General features: G+C 29.5%; 2 protein-coding genes across 3 annotated transcripts in view; both read left to right on the top strand.

Moving 5' to 3' along the window:
* LOC129616649 (CTP synthase-like) overlaps positions 1 to 16532 on the top strand; it is an 82646-nt gene extending 66114 nt beyond the window's left edge. For both annotated transcript variants that reach the window (XM_055532283.1, XM_055532282.1), the window contains one exon: positions 15409 to 16532. In XM_055532283.1, coding sequence (XP_055388258.1) covers positions 15409 to 16456 — 1048 coding nt within the window. In that variant the 3' untranslated portion in view covers positions 16457 to 16532. The remainder of the gene's footprint in view (positions 1 to 15408) is intronic.
* A 3426-nt stretch (positions 16533 to 19958) lies between these two features.
* LOC129616651 (CTP synthase-like) lies at positions 19959 to 23440 on the top strand. The gene is made up of 2 exons (XM_055532284.1): positions 19959 to 20155; positions 22393 to 23440. Exons 1-2 carry the CDS (start codon positions 19959 to 19961, stop codon positions 23438 to 23440), a joined length of 1245 nt encoding a protein of 414 aa, XP_055388259.1.
* Positions 23441 to 26200: the final 2760 nt, after the last annotated feature.

Below are 26200 nucleotides of genomic sequence, written 5' to 3'. Positions count from 1 at the left end.
TTTCTGAAGTCGCTCTAATTCATCTTTATCTGGCTTTACAACATTATATTAGATATATGATCAATAAATTTACTTTCTTCTAGAAAAATTTTTGGTTTGTTTTTGATAAATTTTAGCCTTCTATATCAATAAAAAATTTAATCATTTATGCATGAAAAATCTCAGAAATAAATGCTGAAATCTACTGAAAGGCGTGTTGGAAGTGAATAATTTAGATGAGGGTCATCAAATAGGACCATTTAAAACCCGCTGCTGACATCCAATGAACTAAAATATTTAAAACCAGATAATTTAGGTTTAGAATCATCAATATTCGGAAACAAAAACTGTGGACGCAAAATTACCTTATTCAAATTACGTGGATCTAAACATAGCCCAAGATTACCATCAACTTTTTTCACTAAAACTATAGCGCAGTGGTCGCAATAAGATTTTATGTGTCGTGCCAAAAAAGATGTGTTTTTTCAAACCAATATTTCGGCGTGCCTAATCTATTCCATAAAATTAAGTAGTATTGAAAATCAGAATCCTTATATTTTATATTAATTTTTATTTATTTCATTTATTATTTTACTTTTATTTATATTCAAACATAAATTTATTATAACATTTTAGCAAAATTCAAATTCAAATTTGAAACCAAAATAGAAATTATGTTTTTAATAATATTTTTTGTACTGAGTTTAAGCGCAATTATATTTTTGTTGAAAAAAAAATTAAAAATAAGAAAATTGTGTTTTGGAAAGTAACAAAATTATATAAAAAAAACTTTTTAAAAAAAAAAAAAATTATTTTCACATACTTATCCTCACATACTTTCATCACGCGTGCCAGCAAAGTTTCGAAGCGTGCCAATCTTGGCACGCGTGCCACGTAATTGCATTCGATCAAGTTTTTTTTTTAATTCGTTATGTAAAATAAACGTTATTTTTCTTGGCGGATCTATTACTGGAGTAACATCTCACTTTAGTTTTAAATTACGAGAACATGTTTTCTTTAATAAACCAAAACATTCAAGCGCGGAACTGTATTCTTCTGAAATTTTATTATTGTAAATGCTAATTGTTTCAAGTCCTATAATGTTTTTACATTTCACATTTAGAACGTGAAAAGAAACTCGTCCATTTCTATAAAAAAATTTATTTTTCTATAAAAAAAATTCAAATCCAAAATTCCAACTAATGGAAATTTTTCTCCACTAAAAGTGAAATTACTTGTTTTGGATTCTTTTATTAATTTACTTAAATTTAATAAATTTGCTACATCAATTGATATACGTTTGTGCAAAGCTATCAATTCGAAAAGTAATTTATTTTTATTTCACTATTCCATTCTAAATTTTTAAAAGTACTTACATTTTGATTTCGACTAGATTGATGATATAGAATAAGATGATGATACCGCAACGCCAATGACAATGATGAATTTAATAATGATGACTGGTGATGTTGATAATGATGATGACATTGTTAATTATAATTCTAATGACGATTTCGTTGATGGTGACGAATTTATAGCTCAGTGATTACTTTCTTCTTTCTGCATTTTTGATGTACTTTTTTGATCCGTTTCTTTTTTTTTTTGAAAAGCACATTTAGGCGAAGTGATTTATTTTGTTGCAAATAAAAATTTTACTCCAATTGCTGGATGATGTGTTGTGTTGTAAGTGAATTGTGATTGACGCGAGACCAACGGATTGGCATCAAATTTTTTATCAGCGATGTTAATTGAATCAGTGTGATTTGTAGTGCTTTCATTAATTTATTGCTTTTATACTTTGTTCCTTAATACTTTGCTTGAAAATTTTCATATTTCTGTAAATTTCAATTGCCTTTTCTAAGGTAATGTTGCCTTCACCGAACAACCGTTCTTTAGCGCACGATAAATTTTGCGCCAAACCACGCACAAGAATATCTCTAATAAGATCATCCAGAGTTTTTAAAATCGCATAAAAGGCTCGGATTTGTAACTTAGGTAACTAAGTTCAATATATTTACCAACTATTTGCTTTTCAAGTTGCTTGCAACTAAAAAATGAATGCCCTCCATCTTAATATTGACTTTTGATAGATAATAAACATCGAATTTTTTTAATAATTCGCTGTACTTAATTGTGTAGTAGTAAGTTAAAAGTGTGTAACGAATTAGGGCCCATGTGATGAAGCAGTGAAGCCACTTTTAATTTGTCTTTAATAACATAAAAGTTTGTTTTTAATATTCCAATTGCAGATTTTTCGAAAGGAAATTGAATTGCGATTGTATATGATAGAACAGAAATTGTATTTTGTATTTTGTACAAATGATACATTCAGTTCTCTTATTGATAATTCATTTATTCTTATACAGGGTGTTCACACACGGTGGCAAGTAATTTTTGGGATGATTCTTTTATCAAGTTCCAACAAAAAAGTAAAAAAACTGCAGTCTGTTAAACATAGAATAATCATCGGGATCTTGCTTTTTTTAGGCAATTAATTGCTTTTTATTTTCGGTCTACACTCAATTTGCTTCAAGCCATAGTTTTTGTGTTAAAACTTGTTAAAATCTAAATTTTTTTTTTAAAACTTGAAACTTCTCAAAAATTTTCGAATATAACGTATTATATAATATTTAGTATTATTGTATCAAGTTTTATTTTAGAAATTGGACTTATGACCTAGGAGCCAATAGTTTTATCTATATTTATTTTCTAATTCTATGTGTTTCTTCTTTATATGCTCTAACATCTAAAGGCATTCCTAGGTATTTTGCTGAGCTATGAATCGCTACTTTTGTTCCATGTAAGTTAATTTGTGGTGGATTCATTATTTTTCGATTGGTGAAGTTTATGTGAACCGATTTTGCTTCATTCAACTTCATTTTCCAATCTTTAGTCCACTGGCTTATTTTGTTACTTGACTCCTGTAATTTTTTTGTCGAATCGTCTATGTTCGATCCTACTACCAATATTGCAGTATAGTCAGCAAAAGTGGCTACTGTAGCATTTTCTATTTGTGGTAGATCACTCATGTAAAGTAAGTACATCGTTGGGCCCAATATACTTCCTTGAGGCATACCTGCTCTTATTTCTCTTAGCGTAGAATATTCTACGTCTTGTTTAATTTTAAATATCAATAGCTAAGTATGATTCCAAAATTGCTACAAATGGCGATGGTATCATTTGTCCTAACTTAAATATAAGGCCTTTGCGCCATACCTTATTGAATGCCTGTGCTACGTCTAGAAATATAGAAGAGCAGATCTCCCTATTTTCTTAGCTTTTTGCTATAATATTCGTTATTCTATGGACCTAGTCTATTGTAGAATGAGTTCTAAATCCTAACTTATGGTTTGGTATGAGGTCCCTATTTTCTGTTATTGTCTTCAATCTCCTTAATAGCAGTTTTTCAAAAAGCTTAGACATTATTGATAACAGTGAAATAGGTCTGTAAGACTTTGTTTACCTCTCGGATTTCCCGGGTTTGAGCACCGTAATTAGTTGATAGTTAGTTGCTGTTGGTTTGTACTTTTCCGTTTTTGTATTATTCCATGCAGCTTTTGTATGATTTGAATAAATTATTCTAACTCGAGATCAAATTGTTCTCTTGCTTGTATACGTTATTAATATTTTGGATCAATATTGTTTATTACTTCGTATTTATAGCTCGCCAAATCTGTAGTGCAATTTGTCAAAGTGGGTTTAAAATGCTTTAGCTTCACTTAGTTCAAATATCACAGCAGAGTGATCTAAATTAAAATCATAATTATCGTCAAGACTTAGAAAGTTTTCTGATATTTCTTTTAGTTATAAAAAAGTTAATAACTACAGGAATCCTGTTTGTGTCAATTATCCAATAAGTAGGAGTTCCAGTGAAGTGATAGTAAGCACGTATCTCTTGAATAGCTTTTCATATCTCCCTTCCTCTAGTTGAGGTGATTCTAGAACCCCAATCTGTATATTTGGCATTAAAATCACCTCCTATTAGATATCTATGTCCATGTTTGTATACATGAGATCTTTAAAAGTATTTTTCTTAATGCTGAAATTTTGTGGATAGTATACGGCACCAACACTGAAGTCCTTTTTAGTAGACTTAAATTTTTATCGCAATAAGCTGAATTTCAGCCTTTGCTATCTTGAATTCTTTATTATGTTCTAGACTTTCTTTTATTAGTACTGCACTACCTTCTCTTAGCTGATTGCTGGGATGCACCGCTTTATAGCAATCATAATCTTTCATTTTAAGGCCCGTGTAATATGTGAAATGAGCCTCCGACAGCAAACAAATATCTAAATTTCTCGTTTTGAGGAAAAACCTCTAAATCATGTTTTTTATCAAGAACAACATTAGCACTCCAAGTTATTATACATTTTTCATCTACGTACATCTTTTCTTAATTTTTATGGTGTCCCCGTATACATTTCGTCAATTCTAATCAACATGCTATGCATTCTTTGCATGATGTCTTCGTCAGTTCTTTTCATTTGTGGGGTTTGGTTTTCAGGTTCCTCATTATTATTCTTTCCTGTTAACACTTTGCTATGTGTTTTTATTCTAACTATTTTTGAAGCTCTTTGCTCATTAAGTTTAATTTGATTTTGTTTGGATTTATTTTTTTTAATCTTCTTTTTCGCAATGCTTTTGCTACCAAACAACCTCGATAGCTACCAGGTTGTGGCACACTGCAGTTCACACATTGAGGCTGAAAATTATCGTTGTTGTTGCACTCTACTGTCATATGATTACCAGCAAATTTTACACATTTAGCCTCTCTTTGGCAAAACTTTTGTGTGTGTTGAAATCTCTGGCATCTTTCGCATTGCGGAATGGATTTGCTGCTTTTAAGAGCTTTAACTTTTACTCTCATGTGCTGTAAGAATTCTATCTTATGGATTTTGGTTATCTCTTCCGAATGTTCAAAAGATAACATAAAGAGCGAAGGTTTTACTTAAACATATTTTTAATTTTCTTTTTTCCTTTTGATTTTATTTGCAACATCTAGACATGTAAAGCCTTTGCTAATGAGCACATTTTTATATCCTCGGACTCATACAACTGGTGAAGATTTCTAGCCATAACTTTCACTGGCCTTGTCAGTTTATTCTCATACGTGTGCTACTTCAGTCTAGCATATTTTTAGCTTTTCTTAGCAATTTGTATTCATTTTCATTCTCCACATTTATTTTTAATTGGTCATTATTCATCATTTTGACCCTAACGTTTATTCTTTCTTCTTTTAATATCTTAACTAAGTGGGAGTAGTTTTTAATGTTGCTCAATATAATCGGAGGAGGCTTGTGTCTTTTTGGATTTTCAGCCTTCATTTTAGGGATTGTTTCATTATTTTTTTTTCATTCATTTTTCGCTTCTTTGCGTTATTCTGTTTTAGGATTCAGTCAGTTTCTCTAGCCAGTTCTTCCTCGTCAGTTTCATATACAATAACTTCCGCAGGTCTGTTCTTCTTTTCTGTTGATGCAGATTTTATTTGATTTTTTAAATTTGCATTCTTTGCTTGTATATGCTTTCTCATATTAACCTCTTGGGTTTTCATTTGTTTGTCTTCTGCAGAGTTATTAGACTTTTCGTCGGGCCAATATTACCAAATTACCAATGGGGGTGATCGCATGTCCCCCGATCTCCTTCTGAATTCTGATTTTCCAGCATTATTGGATTATCACATGGGGTATACAATCCTTGTGTTTTGTTTTATTTCGGAGTTTTCTTCTCCTAGCTTTTGAGAATAATTCCCGCGTGCAAGGCAGCAGATATGATTTCAGCCGTCCCTCAGAGATCAATCGCAGACCAGAGAGCTACTCTTTGTGAGTCCAATGCGTCTAGATTTCTATTGGATTTTAGTGGACACTTACCAAAAGCATATCTTACTGCGGATATTTCGTGGCCTAATCCGCCGGGTTGTTGGTAAAATAATATTGAATTGTATTTTAGATGTTAACTTAATTCCCTCTTCATATTCTTCCTTATTATTTATATCAATATTATAATAATCATATTTTCAATTTGACACTACAATTGTTTGCCATATCTTGAATTAACTATCCTATAAGAAAAAAAGTTCTTCACTTAAAAATAATGAAATATTTTCAGTACGACATAAAATGCTGAAAGCGGAGGTTTTGCTTATATGTAGCTTTTACGTTTTTTGTGCATGTATTTTAAGACTTTTTTTTTATTAAATAATTACGAATGAAAATATATTATATTTAGTAGATATTTGAATTTTACCTGCTTTAATAAAATAAGATCGTGTTTTCAAGTTTCATTCTTAGCATTTGGACTTGTTGGACATGATGTAAACATTACAAAGTACACTCATTGAAAAAAAAGTTTTTTGTATCATCATCTGTTTCTAAATATATCAACTGTGTGTGTAATATACTAAGAAATAATACACTAAGAAAAAATCTATGTTTACACTTTAACTCTTTCATTCACTTCTATTGGTTTACATATCACTATAAGCCTTTTAGCACTTTTCCAAAAAAAATTTTTGAATGAAGAATTTTTACTCTGTCCGTCCGTTCGTCCGTCCGTGGACATGTTTACGAAACTTCTACACCCTTGTAGATAGAAAGCTGAAATTTTATACGTACATAGATCTTTACTAGAAACTTATTTCCGTAGGAGAAAATTTTTACATATCTCCACCTCTCTAAAAGTTATACTCCCCTAAAACCCTAAAAATGGCATGTTTTAGCCATTTATTGCAGTAAAACTATAAACATTTTTCAAATTTTGCAAACGCAGATATATGGTGGCTCTTTTTCTACCGTGGCAAACCATTAAAAAAACAAAATAGCCGCTAAAATTTACCGTTATCTGAAGTTCGTTTTTTCCAAATTTTTGATACCGTTTTTCTTTTACACCGTACGTTGTAGGAGTCTGAACGACTTGTAGGCACTAATAAGTAGTTTATTTCGTTAGAATAAAATTTTTTCGTATCTACACCCCCTCTCAAGTTATCGCCTCTTTAAATTTGTTAAATTTGAAATTTTTTGCGACTTATATTTCTGAAACCGCAAGCTTTTTCAATTTCTATAAATGCACAAAACTTATGCAATTAAAAAAAAAAATATTATTCTTAACACACACAATTTACCATTAAAATCGATCAATATGTTAACACCTCTTTAATTTTTTTTGCTTTCTTTTACTTCATCTTAAATATTTGCAATCCTTAATGAAATAGTTTCGTGTATGAACAAAAGTATTTTGCTATGTAGAAGATATATCTAGATTGTTTTTAGAAGCAGTATTTTCACTTGTTGAAGGGAAAAGTGCTACAATAAAAACTATTGGTTTCATCCAACTTTGTTAAAGAGCTCTTTTTTGCTATTTCTTCTCTAGTGAAAATATATTTTAATGATTTTTCTATTGCCATTTCCTTTTTTCTTGAATCAAATGTTTCTTGCCTTTTTCTATTAACGCATTGTATTTGCAAATTGAATATCACCAATTGTAGTGCACATTTCAAATTTACTCTAAAATTTTGGGATGTATTTACAATTTTAAAAAACTTACTCTGTATGAATTTCAATAGTACAAGATTCTGAGAATCAATTAAAGAATTAGTAATTTCTTAATTGGTGTTAAAAACATACGCTTGCAACAATTCTGTTACTCTCTCCTTTGTTGGCCTTTTAATAAATGTGATACGACTTTCTCTTTTCTCTTTGTTGAAGGTTTCTCTTGATTTGGTAAATGTAATTTTAAGATTGCACTTTCTGCAAAGGTACATTTAAAGGATTACTTTTTATAGAATAATCTTTTTTACAAAAATATAGCGTACAAGTTTCTGTCTGCAAATTTCAATTCTTCATTTTTACATGCATTTACTCATTCTTTGTTATTTTCGGTTTTAGAAATCTATGCAGTTGCACATTATATTATGTTTCACTATTTCTTTTACAAGATCACACTTCATAAACTAGAAGCCCCTAGTGCGAAGCGCACTAATTTCAAATTTTTTTGAAAACAGTAAAACAAAATTAACACATTGAGCTTCATGAATATAAAAAATATAAAACATAGTTACTTTGAGTTCCATCGTGTAAGCCATGGGAAATCTGAAAAGCTTCATTCAATCCATACTCACCTGTGAGCCACTTATCAAAGGTGTAATTCTACAGTTTATAGAGAAACTAAATATAAAAGAGCGACATATATAAAATTTTGCCTTTTTTCTGTAGAAATCAAATTTATCTTTGCATTACTTATAGTTACGTTAGTTATTCGTATGCTCAACAATGATTCAACGTATATATTATCAATAGTAAATCAGTAAGTAATGATTTGAAATGAACAAGTTACATGAAGTTAAGTTTCAAAACAAAAATACAAAGTTCATCTCTCGGTTGGCTCTAGTACTAGTACAAAGTGCATGAGTCACATTTTTAGTATGAATAATTTAGTAATGCTCTGAAAGATTAAATTTATATTCAAATGAAGCTCTACCTAAACTTAACATATTAACTAACATAATAAGTTATAATATTTTTTGCAAGCGTTATGCGGATTTACATGAAAAAAAATCTGATACGAAAACATGGCTCATTTTATGCTACCCATTTGGTCCCTGAAAAATTCGTCAGTTAGTTCTCTAACTCAAACTTTTAATTTTAAGAAATTCCATCAATTAGTTTATAGATGTGATAACAAATCCCCTTGTTCGGTTTCCGAGCCCTGACATTTCCAAAAAATTTATAAATTCATGGTGTTGGCACCCTGAAATGTAAACATTAAATTTCACGGAAATTGGGTGATTTTTTCTCTTTATATGTGCAAATATGTAAACTTGGCCCGTATTTTTTCTTTTATTTACTTTATGTTTAAACCCTTATTACATTTATACATTATTTTTCTATTTTAATGCAACATAATGTAAATGCATAAAAACCTTTTTGGCTACTTACGTTAATGAGTAAAACCAAACATAAAAAAAACTTTTTTGAGTGTTATTTTATTTCATATGCGTTAATATGATTCATGCACGAATTATATATTTTTGCTGATTTTATTCATTTTGCAGAAACTAATTAACAAAACAATAATATTAAAACACATACAGGCTTATTAAATTTATGAGAAAATCAACATAACACAAAAATAAAAAATTTCTGCAACAAATCTGTGTGCAGTATGATATAAAGACCTGAAATGTTGGTAGAATTCAGAGTTATTTTTTTTTTGTTTTTTTTTCGTTTTATTTTTCTATGTTATTTTTCTGAAGATAAAGAAATATTCTTTAGCGAAAATGCTCTATGGTTGCGCCATTGGATTTGGCTTTTTTAAAAAAAAAAGTGTAATATAATATAGGTATACATACGTACCTAAAATGTTGCGAGAATTCTGAATAATTCTTCCCCTTTCCGTTTTCTTTTTCTATGCTATTCTTCCGAAAATAAAGAATATAAGCGAAAATACACTATGGTTGCGCCATTGAATTTGTCTTGTATAATATAATATAGATTTCATCCATCGTTGTAAATTTTTTAAATTCCCCTTTAATTTAATTTGAATTTATGGTACCACAAAAATTGTTTGAACAATATGGCCAAACCATATTCACTTTTTAGTATAAATTTAATAGTATTTAAACATATGAATTTAAGAAAAGTTTTAAAATGTTTTTTAAATAATTTCCATTTCCCTTTTAGTACTTTTCCAAAAAATTTTTGAAAAAAGTTTCACTCTGTCCGTGGACATGTGTACAAAACTTCTACACCCTTAAAGGCAGAAAGCTAAATTTAACATGTACATAGATCTTTATTAGAAACTTATTTCCGTAGAACAAAATTTTTACCTATCTGCCCCCCCCCCCTCCCTTTAGAAATTATACCTCCTCACAAAACCTTAAAAATGCCATTTTTAACTATTTTTTGCAGTGAAATCATAAACATTTTCCGAATTTTGCAAACGAAGAAAGGCAGTAGCTTGTTTCTCCTATTGCGGCATACTATAGTTAAACTTCAAAAGGAACAAATTAGCAAATTTACCGTTATCTAAAATCTGTTTTCCCGACATTTTTGATGTCGTTTGTTTTCTAGACCCCAGGTTGTGGGAGCCTGAATTTTAGCAGCTTTTAGGCACTAACAAATAGTTCATTTCGTAAGAATAAGATTCCTTTTCGTCTCCAACCCCCTCAAATTATCGCCTCTTGAAATTTGTAAAATTTGAACTTGTAAAAGTTAAAATCGAGCATTATGTTAACACCTCCTTAAATTAATTTTTGCTTTATTTCAAGGACTGCATAAACCGTTCATCCTATATATATGCAGTTCTAGAAATAGTTCCGTATATGAATGAAAATAATTTTAATAGTGTGATAGGTATACATACACTGTATTTAAAAGCAGTATTTTAACTTGTTTAAGAGAAAAGTGTTACAATATAAACCATTGATTTGATCCAACTGTATTACTTTTTAATATAATGTAACTTAATAATATTTACTTTTTTTACATTTTAATTTTTAAAATACGTTTTCACACTAAAAATATTGTAAAACACATCAAGTCCCAAAGATTAAGATGGGCTGGCCACTTAGCACGGATGCCTGAAGACCGCAAACAAAAACGAACCTTCGAATATAAGCCACTGTTAAGTAGAGGAAGGGGCAGGCCATGAGCTAGGTGGATAGACGGCATAGAAAGTGATTTGCGAACACTAGGGGTTCGCGATTGGAAGAGAGAGGCAGAAAATAGAGCAGAATGGAGGCAAATTGTAAAGAAGGCCAAATCTCACCACGAGATGTAGCGCCAGAAGAAGAAGAAAGAAGAAGACGTTTTCACACAATAAAAATGTCAAACCACGTAGAATCAATAGAACTAAATCAAAAATAATAAAGCGTACCGATTTTTTAAATTTAGAAAATATAGATAATTTACTTGCAAATTGTAATGCTAGCTTTGAGGGAACCGGATGTTTTATGAAAAATTCTTCAATTGATTTAACAAATGGCATTATACCTGTAGACTTATACTGCAAATGTTAAGAAAACCTTTGAAGGATGAGTTTTTTGTTTTATCATTATTATTTACAAAAATTTTTATTTTTATTAAAAAAATTACATAATTCTTAAAATACGAAAAGTATCGCTTCAACGTCTTATAGTTATAGAGAATATAGAGCGTTGGTTTATCTATCTATTAACAATTATCTATAAGAAACAAATATTTATTATCAAAAAAATATGTATTTAAAATCGATTAACACAAAAAACAAAATTAAAATTAAAAAGATTATTATTACTTACTAGGCTTATTATTCTACCTGTGAAAGTATAATTATAAATTCAAAAAATTCTAATACTCTATTTGCTGTCTGATAATTAATTCACGTTTACAATTTGAATTTTAATTCATGTTTTGGCTGCCTCATGGTATACCAAGAATATTATAAATGATGGTTCAAAATTAGCTGTTCGTTAATTAATATTTTGCATATATTTTCAATTGGAAATGTTAGATTTGTTAACATCAACTACCCATTCTAATACTTTGGATTTAAAAAGCGACAAAGTATCACACTGCATGACAAAATTCGGTAAAGAATTAAAAAGTGAAAAACCTAAATGTGACACGCACTGTTTCCTTATTTCGAGCCTACACGGAGTAACAACCAAATTAATACTATTTGAACTTTGCTATTCACACGGGCAAAATTGGCCTGGCGACAACTGCTAAAAATTCATTTGTGAGATAACGCCTATTTAAACGATAAGCTTGCTTTAAAACCGTATTCTGAATTCTTTACACACCTGATACTGCATCCTTTATTTTAAAATAAACAGATATTTAAATGTTAATTTAAATTTAATAAATGTAAATATAAATTTAAAAAAGGGGAGATGTATTACGTTAATGAATTATATGTAAAACGCCTTTAATGTTTAGTAATGTGGTGCACACCTTGTATTAAATAATATTGTTGTTTTTATACCCTGCACTTCGTGAAGGGTATATTAACTTTGGTATGGAGTTTGTAACTACTTGAAGGAGTCATCTGCGGTATGGACATATATATATATTCTTGCTCAGCGTAAAATTCTGCGTTGATTTAGACATGTCCGTCCGTCCGTCCGTCCGTCCGATCGCACGATAACTCACAAACGAATAATGCAATTGACACCCAACTTTCACAAGTTCTTTCTTTTGTGCCAAGGACGAACTCTATTGTTATTGGACCAATTCGGACAACGGGTTCGGGGAGCTGCCATACAACTCAAAGAGTTTATTTTAATTATTTCAAAAACTAATAAAGGTACAAATACAAAATTTTGTATACATGTGTCCAATTATATTCTACATATGCTCTAAAAATTTTAATGAGATAGCTGCACCGGTTCGGGTGGCTGCCATACAACTCCAAAAGCAAATTTTTTATATTCGGCAAAATAATAAAGTCAGATTCATGAAACTTGGCAGTCGTGTGTCCAATTATAGGTCAAAGATATTTCTGAAGTTTTGGTGGAATTGCTTGACAGGTTCGAGCAGCTCCCATACAAGTCCAAAAGCTTATTTTAAATATTTGGAAAAATAATAAAGTCAGATTCATGAAACTTGGCAGTTGTGTGTCCAATTATAGGTCAAAGATATTTCTGAAGTTTTGGTGGAATTGCTTGACAGGTTCGAGTGGCTCCCATACAAGTCCAAAAGCTTATTTTAAATATTTGGAAAAGTAATAAAGTTAGGTTCTTGAGACTTGGCAGTTGTGTGTCCAATTATAGATCAGATATATTAGCGAAGTTTTAGTGGAATTGCTTGGCAGGTTCGAGTACCTGCCATACAACTCCAAAAGCTAATTTTAAATATTTGGAAAAATAATAAAGTCAAATTCATGAAACTTGGCAGTTGTGTGTCCAATTATAGATCAGATATATTTGCGAAGTTTTAGTGGAATTCCTTGGCAGGTTCGGGTACCTGCCATACAACTTCAAAAGCTAATTTTAAATATTTGGAAAAATAATAAAGACAGATTCATGAAACTTGGCAGTTGTGTGTCCAATTATAGCTCAAAGATATTTCTGAAGTTTTGGTGGAATTGCTTGGCAGATTCGAGTGGCTCCCATACAAGTCCAAAAGCTTATTTTAAATATTTGGAAAAGTAATGAAGTTAGATTCATGAAACTTGGCAGTTGTGTGTCCAATTATAGATTAGATATATTAGCGAAGTTTTAGTGGAATTGCTTGGCAGGCTCGGGTACCTGCCATACAACTCCAAAAACTAATTTTAAATATTTGGAAAAATAATAAAGTCAGATTCACGAAATTTGTGTGTTCAGTTATAGATCAGACATATCCGTGAAGTTTCTATAGAATGGTTTCACAGGTTTGAGTAATTGCTATACAACAATGAAAGGTGCAGGGTATAATTCAATCGGTTCATACCGACTGAAACGTTTTTACTTGTTTTAAATATCAAATGTGCTACGTATAGAATACGTGCATGTATTTAATATAAAATATTAAAACAACTCCTAACAAATCAGTTGTAGACCAAACACGTAATTTATTTTATTTAAAAACTGATACCTCAAAGTTTTAAAAATACCATTTTCTGCTATTTATTGTATCGAAGCCACAAGCATTTTTTAATTTTTTGAAAACGCATAAATGTTGTAGTGGGTTTCGGTATCTTTGAAAATTTTAACTTTAAGAAAACAAAATAGTCGTTAAAATTAACCTATCTAAAATCAGTTTTTTTTTTCAAATTTTTCAAACTGTTTGTTCTAAAGTCACGAACAACCTTTGAATTTGACCAATATATTATTGCGTCTTTAAATTTTTTTATGTCTCGTCCCAAATGTATGCAATATTTGGAAATATTTTGTTATATAAATAAAAGTAACTTAAAATATGTAATATGTATGTAAATTGTTTTTAGCAGCATTTTGTTGAAGGGAAAAGGGAAATGTTACTTTTTACCCAATCTTAGGGACTTACCCAATTTTGTTTTTAATCAACTCTATTAATTTCATCAGAATTTTATATTTTATTTCATTAAGAATGTTTCGGTCTGACAGATTTAGATATTGAAAACACAATTACTAAGAAAACCTTCTTTGTTTCATTCTGCATTCCATGTTAAGAAATTTATTTTAAATATAAACGCCAAATTAAAAACAAAAATTTATAATTTGAAATGTTTCTTAATCCATTTTTTTAAGATTAATTTTCTTTAATATTCCTTTAAGATTTCCTTCGTAAAGTGTATAATGTATTTCCAAAATGTGTATTAAAAGCTCTTGAAATTGTATACTATTCTAAAATGTATTGAATACGCAGTGAAAACGTAAAACAAAAGCAGAGCTTTAAAACGTAAAGAGTGTACATAAAAATTGAGACTGTTGAAAAATTTGAGACTGTTGAGACAACGGAAAGAAGAACAAATTATTAAAATCAAATTACTTACTAAGATTCTTATTGTTTTAATTGTAATTTTTTATTTACACGAGTATTTATTCAAAAGTAGTATTTTTTTAATCAATACGAAATACAATTATTTTAAATACAAAAAAAATATTTTTTGGACCAAAGATTTAAAAAAAAAACAACCTATAATATGTATATATATATGTTGTGTAATGTTTTTTATCGTCACATTTATACAACAAAATGTAAGCTTACATAAAATGCAGCGGTTTCACAAGCTTTTCGTTGTTGTAAATCTGTATATTTAAAAGATTTTTAAACTGTATTAATACTTTTTATAATGCGTTTTGGAAGCCACGAAGGCGCATAAAAAAAAAATTTGTTTTGCGTTAATTTTTCTTTATATAAAAGAAAAAGTTCCGAATTGTTTGGAAACCGTGTTGAATACGCAGAAACAAGCAAAGAACGCCTCGAAAAATTTCCCGACGTTTTTTATGCTTAAGCGGTGCTGCCACTGAATGTGAAATTTATGAAAATCATTCTGTTTTATTAAATATTAAGACATTATTTTGGCAATCTTGCAAATAAGTTCAAAGGCAGTCTAAAAATATATAAGTATAAAACATACATTTTCAGGAGAAGGTGAAAACTTTTTAAAGTTTATTTTGTAACATTTAAGATATATTTATTCAAAAGGCAAACAACATAAACTTAACTGAGTTTATGAATAATAATATTCGTCTTACATATTACATTTTCTGAATTTATTTTGCCTGAAACGTAATAATAGTTATACCTGTAATATTTTTATCGCGTACACTAAAAAAAATATATTTGCACTGTTCGAACTATTGCGTTATATGAAGGATTTCTATGTATTGTAGACTTACGATATTTTTACTAAATGTGACTTATTCTCGTTTTCCCTGTTATCATAGCTATTGGTTTTTATAAATGCATTAGTTTTATTTAAAAAAAATAATAAACAAAACGATAATATAAAATTTATTTAAAATATTATTGGAAAATTTCTTTTAGATGCTTGCAGCAATGGAAAGATTTAGCCCGTCGTGTGGACAGTTTACACAAACAAGTAACAATAGCACTAGTCGGCAAATATACAAAACTTGAGGACTCATACGCTTCAGTTTCGAAATCTCTGCAGCATGCATCAATAGCTGCCGGGTACAAATTAAATTTAAAATATATAGAAGCTTGTCATTTGGAGCAACAAACTCGCGAGGTATCTCCCTCACTTTATCACGAAGCGTGGCATACTCTTTGTAATGCGGACGGTGTTATTGTGCCAGGAGGTTTTGGACAACGAGGTATGGAAGGAAAGATAACGGCATGTAATTGGTGTCGGGAAAAGAAGAAACCATTTTTAGGTATATGTTTAGGTCTGCAAGCGGCCATTATAGAGTTTTGTAGAAATGTCCTTGGCATGAAGGACGCAAATACAACAGAAATTGACCCCTCCACTTCATATCCAGTAGTTATTGATATGCCGGAACATCATCCTGGCCAAATGGGTGGCACTATGCGGTTGGGCAATCGTACAACAGTTTTCACAGCAGAAACTAGTATTATAAGACAACTGTATGGAAATCGAAATAAAGTGGCTGAGAGGCATAGGCATCGTTACGAAGTAAATCCCGAATTTGTTCCAATGATTCAAGAAAATGGCCTAAAATTTGTGGGAATGGACACTGAAAAAACAAGAATGGAAATTATAGAACTGTCAGACCATCCCTACTACGTCGCAACGCAATACCATCCGGAATATCTTTCAAGGCCGTTAAAACCGTCACCCCCATTTCTAGGCCTGATTTTGGCATCTGTTGGAAAGCTCAATAATTTTATTCAACGTGGTTGCAGGCTGTCTCCAAAACAAATGTCAGACGCTAGTAGCGATGAGGACGAATGTCTTGTGAAAACATCAAAAATCAAGAAAAATGGTGCAGTTACATCTAATAACCTAATTTTTTTGAGTGAAAATGTAAACAAAATCCAATCAGAATTTGGTAGTCAAAAAATTTATGTAGAAGGTGAACCATCTCCAAACAATACAATAGAGAGTAGCTGAAATACCTTAAATTTACTTATAAATTTTAAAAATAAGAAGTACTTAGAATAAAGTAAATATGAGTTTACGTTTCAAATATTTGTTTTCTCTATTCCTTCTGTTTCTAAATATGTTATATTGGTCATTATGAAAATCTAAAAACTCAGTATAAAAGTTAACGCATCTAAACTGGGTAAAATTTTTGTTCGGAACATACCATCAAATTGGAACCGTTTCCAAGCTACAGGGATTTTAAGAAAATTTGGTGAAATTTTAACATACCTAAGTTTTTTTGCCTAAAACTTCCGTTCCGAAAAAACAGGAGCTTTTAATTAACAGTTTCTGAAAGGGCTAGTAAAAGGATTGAAAGCAACATGTTATTTTTAGTATATGAACTTTGGTATGGAGTTTGTAACTACTTGAAGGAGTCATCTGCGGTATGGACATTTATATATATTATTACATTTATACATTATTTTTCTATTTTAATGCAACATAATGTAAATGCATAAAAACCTTTTTGGCAACTTACGTTAATGAGTAGAACCAAACATAAAAAAAACTTTTTTGAGTGTTATTTTATTTCATACTAGGGGCCCCTGTGGTTTGCTTATAAGCAGTATTATCTGTTGTAAAAACAGGATTGTGGCAATCAATTTTAAAATAAGTTTAGAAAAATTTGTACATATTATGGCATACATATGCAGGTATATACTTGTATATGCATAAATATCATATTGGTTTGAATACTAATGATAAATAAAAGTAATGGAAATATTTTTAATTTAATAAATTTTAAGATGTAATATGTGTCACTGTTAATTACATAGATATGATTAAAATTCAAATTAAGAATTAGTTAACAATTAAGAACGAAAAATTTCCTTCTAAACAACGTTATCTAGATAAGTACGTAACGTAACGTTATTCGTGTTCTTATATCTCTCACAATTTTTAGTTTTATTTTTTTTAATTCCATTCCATGTTAAATACAACAACAAAAAATTATTTTACTCTTACTTAAATCATTTAAAATATTTCGCTTCCTTTTGCTTTTTATTTTTGTTTATGGTAGTAAAGCAAAAAAACAAAAAAAATATTACTACTCTTTTTTTACTCTCTTTCGCTTTTCGTTTTCATTTTTTGTTTTTGTTTTACAGTATGTATAATCAATTGAGTAGTGTATGTACCCAGTATTCTCTTTTGCTATTTTCATTTCTTTGTTTTTGTTATTTATTAGATTATATGTATACCTGTTCATGAACTGGAAAAATCTTGTAAAATATAATATAGATGCGTTAATATGATTCATGCACGAATTATATATTTTTGCTGATTTTATTCATTTTGCAGAAACTAATTAACAAAACAATAATATTAAAACACATACAGAAATGAATGTTATCTCTTCTGCGTTGTGTTATACAGGCTTATTAAATTTATGAGAAAATCAACATAACACAAAAATAAAAAATTTCTGCAACAAATCTGTGTGCAGTATGATATAAAGACCTGAAATGTTGGTAGAATTCAGAGTTATTTTTTTTTTGTTTTTTTTTCGTTTTATTTTTCTATGTTATTTTTCTGAAGATAAAGAAATATTCTTTAGCGAAAATGCTCTATGGTTGCGCCATTGGATTTGGCTTTTTTTAAAAAAAAAGTGTAATATAATATAGATATACATACGTACCTAAAATGTTGCGAGAATTCTGAATAATTCTTCCCCTTTCCGTTTTCTTTTTCTATGCTATTCTTCCGAAAATAAAGAATATATGTAAGCGAAAATACACTATGGTTGCGCCATTGAATTTGTCTTGTATAATATAATATAGATTTCATCCATCGTTGTAAATTTTTTAAATTCCCCTTTAATTTAATTTGAATTTATGGTACCACAAAAATTGTTTGAACAATATGGCCATATTCACTTTTTAGTATAAATTTAATAGTATTTAAACATATGAATTTAAGAAAAGTTTTAAAATGTTTTTTAAATAATTTACATTTCCCTTTTAGTACTTTTCCAAAAAATTTTTGAAAAAAGTTTCACTCTGTCCGTGGACATGTGTACAAAACTTCTACACCCTTAAAGGCAGAAAGCTAAATTTAACATGTACATAGATCTTTATTAGAAACTTATTTCCGTAGAACAAAATTTTTACCTATCTGCCCCCCCCCCCCTCCCTTTAGAAATTATACCTCCTCTCAAAACCTTAAAAATGCCATTTTTAACTATTTTTTGCAGTGAAATCATAAACATTTTCCGAATTTTGCAAACGAAGAAAGGCAGTAGCTTGTTTCTCCTATTGCGGCATACTATAGTTAAACTTCAAAAGGAACAAATTAGCCGTTTAAATTTACTGTTATCTAAAATCTGTTTTTTCGACATTTTTGATGTCGTTTGTTTTCTAGACCCCAGGTTGTGGGAGCCTGAATTTTAGCAGCTTTTAGGCACTAACAAATAGTTCATTTCGTAAGAATAAGATTCCTTTTCGTCTCCACCCCCCTCAAGTTATCGCCTCTTGAAATTTGTAAAATTTGAACTTGTAAAAGTTAAAATCGAGCATTATGTTAACACCCCCTTAAATTAATTTTTGCTTTATTTCAAGGACTGCATAAACCGTTCATCCTATATATATGCAGTTCTAGAAATAGTTCCGTATATGAATGAAAATAATTTTAATAGTGTGATAGGTATACATACACTGTATTTAAAAGCAGTATTTTAACTTGTTTAAGAGAAAAGTGTTACAATATAAACCATTGATTTGATCCAACTGTATTACTTTTTAATATAATGTAACTTAATAATATTTACTTTTTTTACATTTTAATTTTTAAAATACGTTTTCACACAATAAAAATGTCAAACCACGTAGAATCAATAGAACTAAATCAAAAATAATAAAGCGTACCGATTTTTTAAATTTAGAAAATATAGATAATTTACTTGCAAATTGTAATGCTAGCTTTGAGGGAACCGGATGTTTTATGAAAAATTCTTCAATTGATTTAACAAATGGCATTATACCTGTAGACTTATACTGCAAATGTTAAGAAAACCTTTGAAGGATGAGTTTTTTGTTTTATCATTATTATTTACAAAAATTTTTATTTTTATTTAAAAAATTACATAATTCTTAAAATACGAAAAGTATCGCTTCAACGTCTTATAGTTATAGAGAATATAGAGCGTTGGTTTATCTATCTATTAACAATTATCTATAAGAAACAAATATTTATTATCAAAAAAATATGTATTTAAAATCGATTAACACAAAAAACAAAATTAAAATTAAAAAGATTATTATTACTTACTAGGCTTATTATTCTACCTGTGAAAGTATAATTATAAATTCAAAAAATTCTAATACTCTATTTGCTGTCTGATAATTAATTCACGTTTACAATTTGAATTTTAATTCATGTTTTGGCTGCCTCATGGTATACCAAGAATATTATAAATGATGGTTCAAAATTAGCTGTTCGTTAATTAATATTTTGCATATATTTTCAATTGGAAATGTTAGATTTGTTAACATCAACTACCCATTCTAATACTTTGGATTTAAAAAGCGACAAAGTATCACACTGCATGACAAAATTCGGTAAAGAATTAAAAAGTGAAAAACCTAAATGTGACACGCACTGTTTCCTTATTTCTAGCCTACACGGAGTAACAACCAAATTAATACTATTTGAACTTTGCTATTCACACGGGCAAAATTGGCCTGGCGACAACTGCTAAAAATTCATTTGTGAGATAACGCCTATTTAAACGATAAGCTTGCTTTAAAACCCTATTCTGAATTCTTTCCACACCTGATACTGCATCCTTTATTTTAAAATAAACAGATATTTAAATGTTAATTTAAATTTAATAAATGTAAATATAAATTTAAAAAAGGGGAGATGTATTACGTTAATGATTATATGTAAAACGCCTTTAATGTTTAGTAATGTGGTGCACACCTTGTATTGAATAATATTGTTGTTTTTTTAAATATCAAATGTGCTACGTATAGAGTACGTGCATGTATTTAATATAAAATATTAAAACAACTCCTAACAAATCAGTTGTAGACCAAACACGTAATTTATTTTATTTAAAAACTGATACCTCAAAGTTTTAAAAATACCATTTTCTGCTATTTATTGTATCGAAGCCACAAGCATTTTTTAATTTTTTGAAAACGCAGAAATGTTGTAGTGGGTTCGTTATCTTTGAAAATTTGAACTTTAAAAATACAAAATAGTCGTTAAAATTAACCTATCTGAAATCAGTTTTTTTTCAAATTTTTCAAACTGTTTGTTCTAAAGTCACGAACAACCTTTGAATTTGACCAATATATTATTGCGTCTTTAAATTTTTTTATGTCTCGTCCCAAATGTATGCAATATTTGGAAATATTTTGGTATATAAATAAAAGTAACTTAAAATATGTAATATGTATGTAAATTGTTTTTAGCAGCATTTTGTTGAAGGGAAAAGGGAAATGTTACTTTTTACCCAATCTTAGGGACTTACCCAATTTTGTTTTTAATAAACTCTATTAATTTCATCAGAATTTTATATTTTATTTCATTAAGAATGTTTCGGTCTGACAGATTTAGATATTGAAAACACAATTACTAAGAAATTTATTTTAAATATAAACGCCAAATTAAAAACAAAAATTTATAATTTGAAATGTTTCTTAATCCATTTTTTTAAGATTAATTTTCTTTAATATTCCTTTAAGATTTCCTTCGTAAAGTGTATAATGTATTTCCAAAATGTGTATTAAAAGCTCTTGAAATTGTATACTATTCTAAAATGTATTGAATACGCAGTGAAAACGTAAAACAAAAGCAGAGCTTTAAAACGTAAAGAGTGTACATAAAAATTGAGACTGTTGGAAAATTTGAGACTGTTGAGACAACGGAAAGAAGAACAAATTATTAAAATCAAATTACTTACTAAGATTCTTATTGTTTTAATTGTAATTTTTTATTTACACGAGTATTTATTCAAAAGTAGTATTTTTTTAATCAATACGAAATACAATTATTTTAAATACAAAAAAAATATTTTTTGGACCAAAGATTTAAAAAAAAAACAACCTATAATATGTATATATATATGTCGTGTAATGTTTTTTATCGTCACATTTATATAACAAAATGTAAGCTTACATAAAATGCAGCGGTTTCACAAGCTTTTCGTTGTTGTAAATCTGTATATTTAAAAGATTTTTAAACTGTATTAATACTTTTTATAATGCGTTTTGGAAGCCACGAAGGCGCATAAAAAAAAATTTGTTTTGCGTTAATTTTTCTTTATATAAAAGAAAAAGTTCCGAATTGTTTGGAAACCGTGTTGAATACGCAGAAACAAGCAAAGAACGCCTCGAAAAATTTCCCGACGTTTTTTATGCTTAAGCGGTGCTGCCACTGAATGTGAAATTTATGAAAATCATTCTGTTTTATTAAATATTAAGACATTATTTTGGCAATCTTGCAAATAAGTTCAAAGGCAGTCTAAAAATATATAAGTATAAAACATACATTTTCAGGAGAAGGTGAAAACTTTTTAAAGTTTATTTTGTAACATTTAAGATATATTTATTCAAAAGGCAAACAACATAAACTTAACTGAGTTTATGAATAATAATATTCGTCTTACATATTACATTTTCTGAATTTATTTTGCCTGAAACGTAATAATAGTTATACCTGTAATATTTTTATCGCGTACACTAAAAAAAATATATTTGCACTGTTCGAACTATTGCGTTATATGAAGGATTTCTATGTATTGTAGACTTACGATATTTTTACTAAATGTGACTTATTCTCGTTTTCCCTGTTACCATAGCTATTGGTTTTTATAAATGCATTAGTTTTATTTAAAAAAAATAATAAACAAAACGATAATATAAAATTTATTTAAAATATTATTGGAAAATTTCTTTTAGATGCTTGCAGCAATGGAAAGATTTAGCCCGTCGTGTGGACAGTTTACACAAACAAGTAACAATAGCACTAGTCGGCAAATATACAAAACTTGAGGACTCATACGCTTCAGTTTCGAAATCTCTGCAGCATGCATCAATAGCTGCCGGGTACAAATTAAATTTAAAATATATAGAAGCTTGTCATTTGGAGCAACAAACTCGCGAGGTATCTCCCTCACTTTATCACGAAGCGTGGCATACTCTTTGTAATGCGGACGGTGTTATTGTGCCAGGAGGTTTTGGACAACGAGGTATGGAAGGAAAGATAACGGCATGTAATTGGTGTCGGGAAAAGAAGAAACCATTTTTAGGTATATGTTTAGGTCTGCAAGCGGCCATCATAGAGTTTTGTAGAAATGTCCTTGGCATGAAGGACGCAAATACAACAGAAATTGACTCCTCCACTTCATATCCAGTAGTTATTGATATGCCAGAACATCATCCTGGCCAAATGGGTGGCACTATGCGGTTGGGCAATCGTACAACAGTTTTCACAGCAGAAACTAGTATTATAAGACAACTGTATGGAAATCGAAATAAAGTGGCTGAGAGGCATAGGCATCGTTACGAAGTAAATCCCGAATTTGTTCCAATGATTCAAGAAAATGGCCTAAAATTTGTGGGAATGGACACTGAAAAAACAAGAATGGAAATTATAGAACTGTCAGACCATCCCTACTACGGCGCAACGCAATACCATCCGGAATATCTTTCAAGGCCGTTAAAACCGTCACCCCCATTTCTAGGCCTGATTTTGGCATCTGTTGGAAAGCTCAATAATTTTATTCAACGTGGTTGCAGGCTGTCTCCAAAACAAATGTCAGACGCTAGTAGCGATGAGGACGAATGTCTTGTGAAAACATCAAAAATCAAGAAAAATGGTGCAGTTACATCTAATAACCTAATTTTTTTGAGTGAAAATGTAAACAAAATCCAATCAGAATTTGGAAGTCAAAAAATTTATGTAGAAGGTGAACCATCTCCAAACAATACAATAGAGAGTAGCTGAAATACCTTAAATTACTTATAAATTTTAAAAATAAGAAGTACTTAGAATAAAGTAAATATGAGTTTACGTTTCAAATATTTGTTTTCTCTATTCCTTCTGTTTCTAAATATGTTATATTGGTCATTATGAAAATCTAAAAACTCAGTATAAAAGTTAACGCATCTAAACTGGGTAAAATTTTTGTTCGGAACATACCATCAAATTGGAACCGTTTCCAAGCTACAGGGATTTTAAGAAAATTTGGTGAAATTTTAACATACCTAAGTTTTTTTGCCTAAAACTTCCGTTCCGAAAAAACAGGAGCTTTTAATTAACAGTTTCTGAAAGGGCTAGTAAAAGGATTGAAAGCAACATGTTATTTTTAGTATATGAACTTTGGTATGGAGTTTGTAACTACTTGAAGGAGTCATCTGCGGTATGGACATTTATATATATTCTTGGTCAGCGTAAAATTCTGGGTCGGTTTAGACATGTCCGCCCGTCCGCCCGTCCGATCGCACGACATAAACGAAACTCAAAAACGAAAAATGCAATCGACAACAAAATTTCACGAGTTTTCTCTTTTGTACCAAGGACAAACCCTATTGTAATTTGACTAATTCGGACAAATGTTTCAAAAACTAATAAAGGTATAAATATAAAATTTTGTATAAGTAATGCCATACAACTCCAAAAGCAAATTTTTTATATTCGGCAAAATAATAAAGTCAGATTCATGAAATTTGGCAGTAATGTGTCCAATTATAGGTCAGATATATTTTTGAAGTTTTGGTTGAATTGCTAGACAGGTTCGTGTAGCTCCCATAGAAGTCTAAAAGCTTATTTTAAATATTTGAAAAAATAGTAAAGTCAGATTCATGAGACTTGGCAATCGTGTGTCCAATTATAGGTCAGACATATTTCTGAAGTTTTGGTGGAATTGCTTGACAGGTTCGAGTAGCTCCCATACAAGTCCAAAAGCTTATTCCAAATATTTGGAAAAATAATAACATCAGATTCGTGAAACTCGGCAGTTGTGTGTCCAATTATAGATCAGATATATTTTTGAAGTTTTGGTAGAATTGCTAGACAGGTTCGTGTAGCTCCCATAGAAGTCTAAAAGCTTATTTTAAATATTTGAAAAAATAGTAAAGTCAGATTCATGAGACTTGGCAGTTGTGTGTCCAATTATAGATCAGATATATTTGTGAAGTTTTAGTGGAATTGTTTGACAGGTTCGAGTACTTGCCATACAACTCCAAAAGCTAGTTTTAAATATTTGGAAAAATTATAAAGTCAGATTCATGAAACTTGGCAGTCGGGTGGCCAATTATAGGTTAGACATATCCGTGAAGTTTCTATATAATGGTTTCACACGAGTAATTGCTGTACAATAACGAAAGGTGCACGGTATAATTTCAAGAAAAGAAGAAAATCAGCTTTGATAAAGTGCGTATGTAGCGCACGAAATATATTAGCAAAAAAAATAAAAAAGGTATTTTATTCTCAATTATCTTTTCAAACATTATCCCAAAAATCCTTTAAGTAAATGTGTAAAGAAAATTTCGTAAAAAAGGCAAAGCAAATTTCATATTTGCTTTGCGGTTAATTATTTTTATTTTTGCAGAGTAGTACATAGAAAAAACAACATAGTGAAATTATAGAAAAATAATCATATAAAAAAAAAATTGTTATATTATAGAATTATTGTTCAATATATTTGGTAAAAATTTATCATTTTCTCACATTAAATCATTAACCACTCGCTAAACCATTTTCTTTTATAAATAACTAAAAATTGAAGAGGTAATTTTATTTTAAAAACGGACCTCGCTTTAACTTATTTCACTTAAAACTACTTTTTTTTCCTCTTTCAAAAAATGCAAAAAAAGAATAATAATAAAAATTACGAATTTGTTAGAATAAATGTGCACAGAATTTTTTTTCGAACTATTTTATTGGATCACATCCGTAAAAATTAAAATAAAGTATTTTCGATTTTTTATACCCTGCACTTCGTGAAAGGTATATTCACTTTCGTATGGAGTTTGTAACCACTTGAAGGAGTCGTCTTCGGTGGACATATATATATATTCTTGCTCAACGTAAAATTCTGCGTTGACTTATACCTGTCCGTCCGTCCGCCAGTCTGTCCGATCGCACGATATTTCAAAGACGAATAATGAAATCGGCATCAAACTTTCACAAGTTTTTTCTTTTGTACCAACGGCTTTTTTTGTAATTGAACGAATTCGGACAACGGGAAGCTGCCATACAACTCAAAGTATTTTTTTTTTAAATATTTCAAAAACTAAAACATTATATTCTATATATATTCTGAAATTTTTAATGTAGTAACTGCACTAGTTCAGGTTGCTGCGATATAACTCCGAAAGTTAATTTAAATATTTTGAAAAATAATAAAAGTAGTTTCTAGTCATGGGCTATATCGTTCATTTCAGTAACTAGTTCTCAACGAACTACTTTTTTTCACTGACCGATTATAAAATCTCGTTCAATCGTTCATTTCGTTCACTTCCCTTGTGTATATATAATTGCATATTTTTTGGTTATAATAATAATGGCTATTTGTATTTATGGTAAATTTTAAAAAGAAGAATATGTAATGGGTTTTGTAAATTAGTAATAAGTTTTAAACCAGAAAATGTCTCTACTTATATAAACCACCAAGTTTAAAACGTAGAGAAAAATTTAAAACTTTTACTTAAAAAACTTTTAAATTATAAGCAACTTCTTAAATTTGAAAAAATTAAAGTTTTA

The sequence above is a fragment of the Condylostylus longicornis genome, unplaced genomic scaffold (assembly GCF_029603195.1).
Source record: "Condylostylus longicornis isolate FDR11 unplaced genomic scaffold, ASM2960319v2 ptg000265l, whole genome shotgun sequence".
NCBI lineage: Eukaryota > Metazoa > Arthropoda > Insecta > Diptera > Dolichopodidae > Condylostylus > Condylostylus longicornis.
This window is presented reverse-complemented; position numbering and strand designations above follow the sequence as displayed.